Source organism: Ambystoma mexicanum, chromosome 3p (assembly GCF_040938575.1).
Source record: "Ambystoma mexicanum isolate Mex_15411 chromosome 3p, UKY_AmexF1_1, whole genome shotgun sequence".
NCBI lineage: Eukaryota > Metazoa > Chordata > Amphibia > Caudata > Ambystomatidae > Ambystoma > Ambystoma mexicanum.
In genome coordinates, this window is record NC_090925.1 from 810,045,421 (window position 1) to 810,059,357 (window position 13,937).

General features: G+C 44.2%; 1 protein-coding gene across 2 annotated transcripts in view; it reads right to left on the reverse strand.

Annotated features, from left to right (window-relative positions):
- Positions 1 to 13,937, reverse strand: part of LOC138580918 (uncharacterized) — a 500,340-nt gene that overhangs the window by 18,354 nt on the left and 468,049 nt on the right. For both annotated transcript variants that reach the window (XM_069651850.1, XM_069651847.1), the window contains one exon: positions 6,393 to 6,445. In XM_069651850.1, coding sequence (XP_069507951.1) covers positions 6,419 to 6,445 — 27 coding nt within the window. In that variant the 3' untranslated portion in view covers positions 6,393 to 6,418. The remainder of the gene's footprint in view (positions 1 to 6,392; positions 6,446 to 13,937) is intronic.

Here is a 13,937-nt window from a genome sequence, read left to right on the forward strand (position 1 = left end):
ACACGTTCCTCTGTGAAGGAGCTGTTAATAAACTTTGCAATGAGGGGAATAAACACTGGGCACATGCTTTAATCATCGCCTTTGCAGGTGGTAGATGTGAGCTGGACAATGATGTCTGCAACCTCGGCTTCAGTCAACGATCTAAACACGAAAGCCTCTGGCATACCACCCGGCGTGGCAGCAGAAGTCATGATGGTTCCATGTGCCCCTTCCGGTAAGCCAACAATGGGGTGTTGATCTATGGCCCTTTAAGTTTCTTCCTGACTTTCTCTCTAATGTTCTGCACCTTATTAACCATGGTTTTTTGGATGGCCGTACACCAATGTCTGTCTTTAATCAATTTTACTTCAAGAGGTACCGAATTTTCTAGTTCCTTTAAGATCTTAAAGAGTTTGCTATTGTCATAGCGAACATTCACAATTCACACATTACAGTCAGATTTCTTTTCTTCAATAATGGCATGGTTATACTTTTTTGCAGCCAGGGTTTAGGCTTCTCTGTTTTCAGATGTTTTGAATTTGAACCAAGCGTCATGTGCCTTATGCTTGATTAGTTTCAGATTGTGTATTCAGTATTATTTGTTTTTAACTGGTACGCTGCATGTTTCAGTGGGGCAATTTGATCTACACTTCCCTCCCTACAAAGAGGTCTGGTATGCCAGTGCCAGATCATCCGAAGTAGCATAGGCATCCAGATTGGGTTACAGGTAAGGCTTCGGCAGTGTGTGCCCGAGCATTCCGGGAGACAGCAGAGACCTTTGGTGGACTGATCTTCTTTAGCTGCGCAGGTGGATTGATCTCAAAGTGAATGAAGCTGTGGTCAGACCATGGACATGGCAAGATGGATCCTCCTTCTACAGAGGGCTTACAACTGGCTAGCCAATCAGGTGTATTTCCCCTTGCAGGCATATGTTCTCATAGATGCTGGTTAAACCCCAGGTCTGCTAGGGATGATTCAATTGATAATGTTATAGGATATGCTGTATTAGACACCCAGGAGTTAAAATCAGAGGATACATTTAGCGTGAGCTTAAGCAGTGGAAGCAACATTGCTGGAAGTTGATCACGCAAGTCAGTCATGGGAAGTGATGGTTGTTTTAGGATCCATCAGTATTTTAACATGAGAGATGTTGCATCTCATCAGACCCTGCACACCTACCTCATGAATGTCAAGTGAAGATCTGAAAATCAGGCCCCCACTCCTTCACTCCCATTTCCATCTGCTCTAATGGCATTGAACTGCACAGGAACCGACAGAGCAAGAGATGGGCCGCAACACTGCGGGGCCATGTCTCAGAAATGGAACACCCCAAAATTATCTAATAGAAAAAGCTTGTATTGACTGTTTTTTTCGATTTATGCCTGTACTAAAATCCTGTATTTCCAAAAATGTCGAACGTATTTGCAATCTTCGTTTCCGTAAGTTAAGTAGTATCGTGTTAATTTCCGATCGCACACTGCAGTTTTATCGCATCAATCCCTAGCGCTTTTATTGGCACGCTAATTCGAATTACTTTTCAGTCATGATAACCGCTTTCGTTTACATAATTGAAGTAGTATTGTGTACATTTCTGATCTCGCACATGCACTTTTTAAGTTTTCATGTTTTAATTTCCGAGTGCACACTTGCCGTTTTATCGCATTCAATTTCTAGTGCAATCATATTAACCTCTTTTATTTACAGTTGCCTATGAAGATATATTGAGGAGTAATGATGGGAGCATATGTAGAACACAGCTCGCATTAACAAGAGCTTCGCTGAATACTACTCCCAACTCTACAGGCATGAAGAACCGGTCCCCCCTGGGGATGTACTGGAGGCCTTATCTTATATTAGGCTTCCCAAGCTCGCAGTGGGACAGCAGACTGCGCTAGACTAGCCCATCACGGTGGAGGAGGTGAGCACAGCAATAACTTCCCTTGCCACTAGCAAAACGCCTTGCAGCGATGGATTTCCCTCTGAAAATTCGACAGTGGCCCGGGGATGCTTAAGGTTTTTGATAAAGCCTACTCTAAGGGCGTGCTGCCGGCCAGTATGCGAGAAACTCTGATGGACCCGATCCTTAAGCCGGTGAAACCCACGGCGAGATGTGAATCCTATCGGCCCCTGGCCATGTTAAACTATATGAAAATTCGAACTACTATATTAGCAGGGCAGCTCGCAAGGTGATCACAAGCCTGATACATAGTGATCAGACCGGCTTTATTCCGGGTCGGAGCACCGCACTGAACCTGCGTTGACTGCAACATGTTATAGCACAGACCAGTGAGTCCACTGAGCGATGTGTGGTGGTGTCACCTGATGCGATTAAAGCTTTTCATTCGCTCTATTGGGAATGGCTGTTTGCAGTACTGCAGGAATTCGGGTTCGGCGAGTGGTTCCTGCGATGGGTCAGGATCCTTTACGCATTCCTGACTGCTAGAGTTAAGTCTGGGAGGCTAGTGTCAGCGAGCTGGGACATTCAAAGGGGAACGTGCCAGGGATGCCAACTATCGCCCATGCTCTATGTATTGGCACTGGAGCCTGTAACGGCCTACCGCTGTCAAGAGTTCATAGCAGCGGGTATTCGGGTTTGGGGCATTGCACACTTATTATCCATATTCGCTGATGACTTTCTCCTGTACGTAGGGGAAGCAGAGGACAATCTCCCGCTGATAATGGAGGTATTGGACAACTTTGCTAAATTCTCTGGAATCTGCTTCAGCAGGGAGAAGTCCTGCGTGTTCCCACTACCAGGGTTCCGAGGGGCTGATGGCGACGCTTTACCAGAATTGGGGCTCACATGGAATTTGGGTTACTTTAAATATTTGGGGGTACATATCATCAGCTGAAATGCACACCCGTAATACAGTTGGGGTGGTAGAAGGCTTGAGGAAATCAATGGTATTCTGGTCTCCCCTCCCACTGTCTCTGATGGGTAGGGTAGCCGTCATGTAAATTATTGTCTTACCTAGATTCCTGTACTTCTTTACCAACATACATCACTACATTCCTGTCTCCTTCTTTCGCTTGCTGGACTCACTGGACAGAGAAATTTTGTGGGGTACAGCACGTCACAGGATCGCCCTAACAACATTCTACCATCCTTATAGTGAAGGAGGTGTGCCACTCCCTTATCTATAATGCTACTACCTGTTGGTGCAGCTTAGCTTTTCTGCAAAATGGCTATCGGATGATGCTACGTCTGAATCGCCACTGCTACAGCAGTTGGTGGCCCCTGACCATCTCAAGGAGGTTATGTGGCTACCGCAGGGCTGCCTGGGCTGTACACCCCTACTGGTTCACCTGGGTAGCATGGTGTGGTGCAGGACGCTGAAATACTGAAGATTGATTCCCCCTACTCGCCTGAGGTCCTGATAGTGGCAGATGTATGCAGGAATGGGGAGGAGTTAGTGGCGGCCCGACGGTGGGAGGGCGGGGTGTCTCCACTTGGGGGGGGCATGTTTGACAACTGCAACATTAAAGAGTTTGTAGCTATAACTGAGCAGACCGGGTTACCTAGCGGGCAATTCTTGAGATATTTGAGAATAGCGGGGGTGGCCAAGTGAAAATGGCATGGGTGGCCTGAGGAACCGGAAGAGACTCCGCTGCTGGCACCGGGTGTCTAGACTGTATGGTAATTTAGCTAATAGACCCAACTGCCCCAGCTCTAAATTGAAATCGTACTAGGAGGCTAACCTTGGGGAGGACATAGGGGAGCAGGAATGGGAACCAATACTCTTGTTATCCCAGGGAGGTCTCTAGGAACGCACACTTCAAACTAATTCAACTGAATGTATTGCACCGCACCTACATGACTCCCAGCAGAGTGGCCAAGTTCAACAGAGAAAAAGAGTCGTCATGCCCTTAGTGTGGTTGTGATGGGGCTGATTTGATCCATGTGTTTTGGAGCTGTACAAAAACACAGGGATTATGGGCTCGAATTGAGCAGGCATGTAGAAGAGCTGGGGTTGTGCATTACACCTGGAACCCAGTGTTTACTGGGGGCATACCTAAGGAATAGCAAATATAAGCATGTTACCAAGTTTATGAATATGGCGTGCATCCTTGCTAAATGGTGCATGGCCATGGCTTGGAAGTCAACTGGGGGACCACACTATCCCAGATGGCACAGTGATTTTGAGACCTGGGCTGAGCTGGAGACCAGGGTATGGTTTAGAGCCACACAGAGCCCGGATGCAACCCCAGGGGGGCATTCGAAGCTTGGAAAACATTAACCTGGGACATGTTTCACCCCTCTGATGACAAACTGCCATGAGTACCCCACCTCAGATCACTGTGTTACACTGTTTCACTGAGCGTGCAGCCTCCCCCACCTCCTGAGTGCTCCAAAGTCCTTATGCCACGTACGAACACAGGTACCGCCCTGTGTAATCATAATTGGCACTCAATGGTCCTTACACCCAAGCCATGACCATAGTGTTACTTACGCTTAAAACCAAGTTCATATGCTTGGTGCAGTTGTTTGTTGTTAAACTTGTTTTTTTTTTAATATGTTGGCGGTGGGCTTGCCCACAAGTTAAATCATGTTGGTAACTATGGCTCATAGGAACATTTATCTGTATGTATGTTATTTCTAAATGGCAATAAACAAAAGTGAAAATAAATGAAGATATATTGAGGCCCCTTGCCTTTTTGTATTTAAAACGTACCACTTAATCAGTTTCTTTTTACAGCGACTGTTCATTTAGTTTTAGCATGCATTTGTCCCTTTTTTGTTGTCCGATCACATTTAATGTTACTTCCTGATGTCCCGTTCTTGCGCGATCTGTAGCGAGATTTTGTAAAACGAAACCAATACATAGAACGTCACACTAAATGTAAGTATAGATGTGTATAATCATTGCATTTCGTATTTTTATAGTCAAAGCCCTCATTTATGTATTCAATGTGAGCAATCGTTTGTGTATAAGTCTTCTGAATGAAATGAGCGGGGCTCAAGCTTTTGTCTACACTGTATTCTGACGCGTTCAATTACGCCATGATATGATCGCGTAAATCCCAGACATGCCCATGATGTCGATGTCATAAGCAAGAATATAGTCTGCAATTTCTGTGGCATGTTTGACCAGAGACTGTGCGACTCATTAAACGGATGGCGCTAAGGGATTACCGGCACCGGTAAGGGCACCGGTGCCGGTAATCCCTTAGTGCCATACTACAAGGTCCCTCAGCGGGTCCCGTCCTTAACGTGTGGCCAGACCACACGTTAAGGAAGGGACCCTCTGAGGGACTTCAGGGCAAATAACGGTATCGCTAATAGCGGTACCGTTATTTGCTCCTTCCCTATAGGGCTCAATGGGAATGGGGAAGGGCCTTGGTGAATGGGGAATTACCGCCCCGCCAAACTTGGAATGGGGCGGTAATTCCCCCATTCACCAAGGCGGAATCGGTAAAATACCGGTGGCAACCATGGCGCTAATAGCGCCATGGTTACCGCCGTCCGTGTAATGAGGCCCTGTGTGTTTAATAATACACACCTTACGGAATTAGTCAGTCCCTGTTCTGTCTTAATACACAGAGATGCTGTGGGGTCACAAATTGATGGACTGAGAGGATACGATATGAACGTCAGAGTCAATATCCCATTGATACCTAATGTGAGAGGAGGTGTTTTGATCCGAGTGAACCATATCAGTATTACTATACACCAGGGCCAAAGAAGCGGCAGATTTTGGATCAGTGTATAAACTGTCATAAACTAAATTATTAACATATGGCATACAGATCGCCTGAGCCATTGCTTCCAATCCAATATCAATTTGCACAATAATGGTATGCAGCACATTATGGTTGTTATGATCATCCCTATCAGCCTAATGTTGGTGTTCCTTAATCTGTGTATGCTCATCCATGCATTGCCCCTGTTGACTGTTCCATTTACTCCCCTCCACAAGCCTGGTCAGAATCTCACTCAAAATCACCCCATTGTAAGAGGCTCACTGCTACCCATCAAATCTGATTTCTTATCTATTGTACATCTTTTGTGATCAAAAGAAAACGGATCCTCCCTGTAAATAAATAAATAAATAAATGTGTCATAGACCACGGAGAAAGGGAGAGAGAGCACTCCTGCTCAAAGGACCATTGTATGTGCTTCCTTTTGGAATCGTGTACTTGCACTATATCTTCTGTGCTGTCTGTGACCGTTCCTTGGCACCCAAGGCATCGCTAAATCTAGCTCTGTTACTAGCAACAAGAGCCCTTTCCTAGGGATAGGAGTTCTACACACCCTCAAGACATTTCTTTATCAACTAGCATGTCCTGGATTGGCTAATTCTAGTCATGTATCAGGCCAGAAAAAAGATCTGTCAAATCTGAAATACAGTTGTGAGAGATTGGCACTTACATGGTCAAAACTCTGGAGGTGTAAACTGAGAACTTAACTTTACCTCGAATTGTTGGAGAATAGACCATTTCATTTTCCGAAGAACCTTAGGTGTAGCTAAATACAAAGAAAGACAAAAAAAGAACAATAATTAAGGACAGGTACCATAATCCAACTCAGTGTAAATGCCAGAAATTGGGGCATCCTTTTGTGAATGTGAGCTGCACCCTATACACCAGCCTGTAGTAGACTCAGCACATACATTCTGCAACGGTGCAAGTGACATTTTCAGGGTATAATCTATACGGAAGAAATTCCCTTGTGCTAATACTTTCAACACATGTTTGCGCCAGAGCAATGTTTGCCACAGGGCTAGTAGGCTACGGACATGGCACTAGGGCAAACATTAAATAGGTGTAAACATGATTTGAAAAAATATGCATTTCACTGGGACAATGTTTGCCTTGGTGCTAGTAGGCTACGGGCATGCCACTAAGGCAAACATTAAATAGGTGTGAACATGATTTGAAAAAATATGCATTTCACTGGGACACTGTTTGCCTTGGTGCTACTATAATGCAAAATTGTACTTGAAGACGTCAGTGCGTTTCGGTAAAGAGTACCCGGGTGAACAAGAGATGCTTCACACAATGAACAGTTATAACCAAGCATCTCTGTTCATTTGTTTCATGATTATCATGGGCTATGGAGGGTCTGCCTGGCTCCATCTTTAGCCATCAACATGCATCTCTGTTTATTCCATGGGTATTTGGGATGGTTTGACCGGCCCATCATCCAGCCGTTTTCATGAATATGTGGCTAGGATGGCTCTATACTGCAGGGTAAGTGCATGCATGTGTAGTATGGACTTGTATTGGGATAGCAATGCAAGCCACAGAATGTTACCTGGGCTGGAACCTTATGTTCACTCAAGGTTCCAGCAGTGGCAGTTAGAGACACACACAGGATGGGAGAAGAACATGACAGGATGTAGCTATACTAGTTCCTTACCTCCCTTTCCTACTCTAACCATGTAACAATAAAGAGACTTCTTATATATATATATATATATATATATGACTCCAGCGTGCTTCATGACTCACCCGATGAACCCCAATACTACAGCATGTCAAGTTTATTCACATTGTGAATAACATAAACCTTTCCGTAGAGTTTTCCATTTCAGGGGCCTCCAGGGAGAAATTGTTGTGATATAAACCGAAATGCCTGGATATTGTGGGTTTTGGATGAATCAAGTTGTTCCCAACATTATAAGTGGTTCAGGCACAGTGTTTCCAGTGGTTCAGCTAAAATATTGCATGGCTGAATTCCAGGATAAGACTTATTACACAGAAGCAGGAGGTTGCTATAGCAGTTGAGTGAATAGGTTTCAGTTGAGAGAGAGATAGAAAAGGAGTAGGAGTGAGTCATTTCCATTACTGGTGACTGCTTCATCCCAAGGATGATCTTACATGAAATAAACACATGTGACATTTCTTGTGAGTGTGAGGTGAGCGCACATTGGTTTATAGTGATATTTTCGAACGCCATATTTTCGAAATGCAATTTTGTCGACACAAAATTTCCGAATTGTTTTTTTTTACTAACCAAACAAAAATAAAAAAGAAAATGAAAAAAAAAAACATTAAAAAAAAAATTCGCCATTTTGTTTTCGACAAAATGGCATTTCGAAAATATGGTCTCGAACATTTAACCGGATACCACGCACATTATTAGTTTGGAGGAAGACAGAAGATTAGATTGCATTAAGTGGCTGTAAATCAGCGTGGCATCATTTTGTAGCCAGACCAAAAACGTGTTTCTTGCAAAGTTGCAAAGAACAAATCTCAGAACTCTGCTTTAGGCAGTAGAAGGCATTCAGTGGCTATAACTTAGGGCGCAACTAGGAACCCAAAGCAAGAGATCTGCAAACAAGCACGTTTCAGCTGCAATATTTTGCGTTGGTACATATTTATCTTCAACGGAATTACCTGCTTTCTTGTGCTTTACCCACATTGCAAAACACCCAACCAGTTGCTACAGAAAAAATAATCATCCCAGACCATCCTAAACAACAAGGTGGAAAATGTTTAAAACTAACAATGAACGATCTCCATGCAGTCCTAATGGCCCACCTCTTGTGTGAAATCGACTCACATCCTCTTCAGTTTGATATTTGTGGCTTCTACTTTATTCAACACAAGTAATATTGGCATTGAATTCAGCTGTGGCTTGATGCATTTTCCATATGTGTCAAATAAACATTGTCCTTTCATCCATCCAAGACAGAAGATTGAATAATGTAAAGGACCCAATCCATGCTGGTAGCATTTTGGTTGCAGATAAAAAATACAATTGTATCATTCTCTTAAAAACAATTAAAACTACATTCCTCAAATATCCAACATCTCTTTAGATATCAAAGCAGTCAGAATCCATTATTCTGACCTGCCATTGCTATTTCCCAAAGTTTTACTGTTTTCACATTTATTAGCACCCCTCGGGGTGACCCAACCAATCAGCAGGCTAGGAAAGTGGGCTGAAGCTGGCGATCTCAGCCAGCCTTCCAAGCCGACTGATGGGATGGCTGGTTTGCCCACCCGCCATCTTCCCCCATCCTCTGTTTTCTTTTTTAAAAATGGTCCCCCTCCCACTTACCTGATTGCGGCAGTGGCAAGTGTTGCAGCCGCTGCTGCTGCTGCGCCTTCTGCTCCGATTCAGTTCTGCCGGCATGGAAAAGGAAGAGGGACTCCATATGGAGCCCCGCCTTCTCATTCCATGGGGGCCATCTTTGAACAGTCTTTTCGGCCCGTGAACAGGACGCTGCGAGGCGACCTGTTCACGGAATGTAAATAATTAAAATTAGCCCTGTCCCAGCTCATGGCATTAAGCACCCGTTCCAAGGGCTGAAACGGGTGGTAACATCCACCCGGTTCCTTCGCTAGGGCCTTTAACTCAGGCCGCTGGACTGTTACCACGCATTCCCGCCCTTGGAACGGTTGCTTAACACCATATTGTTTTCTATATAAACTTTGCAAATATGGTCTGTCACTATTTATCTAATTGTGTACTATCAATATATAAATGCTTTACGGTCACTAACTCAATCATCTTACTGAAATGACATTTTCAATAACAACAGGCTATTTTTGTATGAGTACTTATCTTTTTCAGGGTGTTTAGTTGATTTAGTCGAAATAAAGGGAATTGACTCACATAAACACAAGAGGAAAATAAATGAATGTATCCCTGCCAGTTTGTTCGCTGCAGGTAGATCCTTACATATTCTGCTAAGCTTTTCTTGCTGTTTAATGCATTTCTAACCTTAGGTCAATCCCCTTTCTTTCCCACTACCATTAATACTGTCTTCCTTATTATAGCTTATTTAGGAAGGCTGAAATATAGAATAGTCCTACTTAGTTTATCTAGTCCTGTATCATATAAAGGGGGCTTTCCAGATATTGTTTTCTAAAGTAGTGGGTATAGATTTATGTTTTCTGTCAAAGCAATTTTCTGAACAAATTGTAGGATTCTAAGACGTGCCAATGGGACCCAAGTTAGCAAAACTTCCATTAGACCAGACTACAATAAGTTCAGTAGTCTTCTGGGTATTGTGACTTATAATTTGATGAGGCAATCCAGTTTATCAAATGCCACAACCTCTGCACTACCTGAAATTGTCGGCAACAGTTGCACTTTAATAAATAGGTGTAAAACTACCAATGTAGAACCTCCGCCCGTCCCAGGGTCACTCCAGGAGCAACCGTCACCAACTGCCATACCCTCAAAGGAGCCCTTATCGATGCACAATCCCTTGGAGCCCATGCATTAGATATTGCAGATCTTATCACCTCAAATGACCTAGACTTCCTGCTTGTAACAGAAACTTGGTTACACCCAGCAGCGGACCCTTCTCTATCGCTAATTATCCCTGATAACTATACTATTATCCGTGCAAATAGAAGCCTAGGCAAAGGCGGGGGAATAGCCTTTACAGCCAAATCACACTTGAACCTTAGAGAGTTCCACAACACTGGCTTACTCTCAGCAGAACTCCTGTCCATAAAACTCCTGCTTTCTGACACATGTACCCTTCTCCTTCACCTCATATATAGACCCCCAGGTGCTATCTCCTCCTTTGAAGAGGACATCACCCATTTCCTTACCCATAACACTAAACCAGGTTCACAAATCTTAATCCTGGAGACCTTAATTTAGGCCTGTATGACAATAACGACATGAACGCCACCACTCTAGATAATACCATAACACAACTAGGATTTAAACAATGTATCAACAAACGCACCCACCTCAAAGGTAGAAAACTGGACTGGCTGGCCAAACTTAATTATTCTACCACCATCCTCAGTAACGAACACAGTGCTTGGTTTGATTACAATTGCATTACCTTCTCTATACAGAAAAATACCCTCTCATTCACCCAAATTGCTATCGCACCCCAAGTCCTATTGAGGAATAGATGCAATATAACATTAGACAATCTCCTATCACTATTACATCCTATCACTACCTTGCCACTCAACCCCAATCTGGACCCCTCCTCCTTGGTCGACCTTTATAACGGCACCATAGAAGAAGCCCTCAACCAAATTGCACCACTGAAACTGCAAAAGGCCAAACCAGTAGCCCACCTAAACAAATAGTTTACCGCTGAACTCAAAGCTTTACGCAACCTCAAAAGATCCTCAGAAGCCAACTGGAGATAAGCCCCATCTAGTCCCAACAGGGAAAGGTTTGCCTCTGCAGCGGCCACCTATAAAACTGCCATCACTAGCACCAAAAGAGAAATCTTTAACACCAGAATCCTGAATGCAAAATCGGGCACCAAGAGCTCCTTTCCATTCTGAGAGAATTGGAGTCCCCAGCACCTCCTTGAGAGGACTGCACGAAGGACAAAACATGGTGTGACAACATTCAAAAAGCATTAGCTGATAAACATATCTTGCTTCAAAACAAAATCGAGACAAAAAAGGAACAGCCTTGCGACTAACATTCACCCTTGCAAATTGCCGCCACCAAGTATTCCTTCCTGTCCACCTTTCCAGTAACAACAGATGAAGTGGTAAACATAATCAAAAGATAATCAAGTGTCTTAAACCCTTTAATTGCAAAAGCTACTCATGCCCACCCCCAATCATTAAGGAAGGCGCATCAGAATTGGCGCCCTTCATTACTGCTCTTATCAACTCGTCCTGTAAAAAAACGGTGAAGTACCTAACAACTAAGAGGCTTGGATTATGCCCCTCCTCAAAAAACCTAATCTCGACCCCAACATACCAACAAACTACAGACCCATCACCACAGTCCCCTTCCTCTTAAAGTTCTTAGACAGAATAGCCTACTTCCAAATACAAAAACATTTGGAAGACAATAACCTTCTCGGCCTACGGCAATCCGGCTTCAGACCCAGGCACGGAACTGAAACTGCACTTTTGGATCTAAAGATCCAAATGGACGAGGCCAAAGACAAAGGCAACCTGGCCATCCTGCTCCTGCTGGACCTGTCAACAGCGTTTAACCTTGTTGACCATCAAATCTTGACTGAACATGTCTCCACGGCGGCAGCCTTTACTCCAAAGGTGGCTTCCTGGATCCAATCCTTCCTTGCAAATAGAACCACAAGAGTCTTTGCACCCATTGCAGCTGCAGACCCTGCACCCATTCATTGCAGAGTCCCCCAATGCTTGTGTGTGTCACACATGCTCTATAATATCTTTACAAAGCTCCTATTTGGCCGTCTTGACATCCTGGGTGTCACCTAAACAAATTATGCAGATGACACCCAGGTCCTCATCACTCTCACTGGTTTCTATGAGAAAGATTCCAAAAAAACGGAATGAAATCTATCAGGAAATTCAGGCATGGATGGCTACACATAGCCTATGTTTAAATGACGTCAAAACAGAGCTCCTGATTGTAGGCACACAGGCGCGCCTGATCAAACTTGAACACCGTTATAACTCCTTCAATATTGATGGCAACATCATCAAAGTCGCCAAAGAAGTTAAAACCCTTGGTGTTTACCTAGATTCCGCTCTCTCCCTTAAAAAACAAGTTAATTCTACAGCCTCTTGCACAGCCTACACAAACAAACTAATTAACGCTTGCAGACCCTTTTTATCCGCTAACAGCTGCCTTACACTAGCCAGGGCCTTGATCCTATCCAAACTGGATTATTGCAACACTCTATTATTAGGCTCTTCTGAACATAACCTGAACAGATTGCAAGTTCTCCAGAACAACACTCTGCGCTGCATGCTAAACATACCACGCTCCAGCCACATTTCAACCCTCAGACAGGATTCCCACTGGCTCCCAGTTCGTAGCAGAATCAAACTTCGTACACTTGTCATCACGCACAAATGCCTAGCCAACATAGCTCCTCAATACTTGACAGACAAATTCTCCAGACACCTAGCCACAAGACCTACTAGAACTCCCTACCTACTCTGCCTTAATATACCCAAATTCAATCTAAAATCAGCTGGTGGATTGAATTTCCTGTATTAGCAGCTAAATGTTGGAACTCCCTTGCTAACGCCATCAGAGCTGAACCCTCCTTTTGGACATTTAGATCCAAAGTGAAAGGTTGGCTTTTTGCTTAGCAGCCCGAACCACCACTAAAGTTAACTCCTGCAATACCATGCGACTTTAATTATTCTGATTTACAACCCCCATTGTTACTGTAAACATGCCTGTATAGCCACTGTAACCAGTGCATTCTCTAGGTCTACTTGTGGATATTCTATATACAACTGTTTTACATTGTTTAGCCACTGTACCCATTGCACTTTCTAGATCAGTTTGTGAATTATCTGTATATAACTATGACTAAGTGTATTGATGACCCTCCTTGTATCGACACTTCACTGCCATATGATTCTTATTTGTACCTTCTGTATTTATGTATCTAAACTGTATGTACATTCTGTAACTATGTAAGATTAGTGCCAAGTTGTCCTTGGGCTTGGCGCGCTGTACAAATAAAAATAAACTAAACCGGAGGCCTCAAATTGGAAATAAATACATGCGCATATGCGCAGAGGCCACCCCCAAAATGAAAAATGCCTTGCCTGCCTTTATTATCACTGTCATTGCCGTGAGCCATGTAGCCATGATGCATGCAGCGTGTAGCACGTAACATATGTGCTCTGGGCCTTTCTTATGTGTTCAGGAGTGCATGCTGACCCACCATTACCCCCGCTCCTGTGTCTGGCCTTCAAGCCATGTGACCAACTCATTTGCTGTCTTGTACTCCCGCCTCTCCATTCCACCACCATTGCTCGACAGAACATTTCCAGCACCCTGTTAGCCCACCCACACCCGCCATGGGGGTTGCCATGTCTGCTCCATCCTCCTCATCACCGAACGGCACCCCCACGGCAGCGAGGCAGAGGGCTGCTAACTTCACCTGTGCCGAAGTTGGCATCCTGGTGGATGGGTTCCTGCAGAACTATGATGCCATCTGTAACCATTCAACGCAGCTGGGAGCTGAAGGACCTAGACACATCAGGGTGACCATCACGGATGCCATCAATGAGGAGGGGGTGGCAGACCATTGCCGAAGTCTGTGCAAAAGGGATGGGAG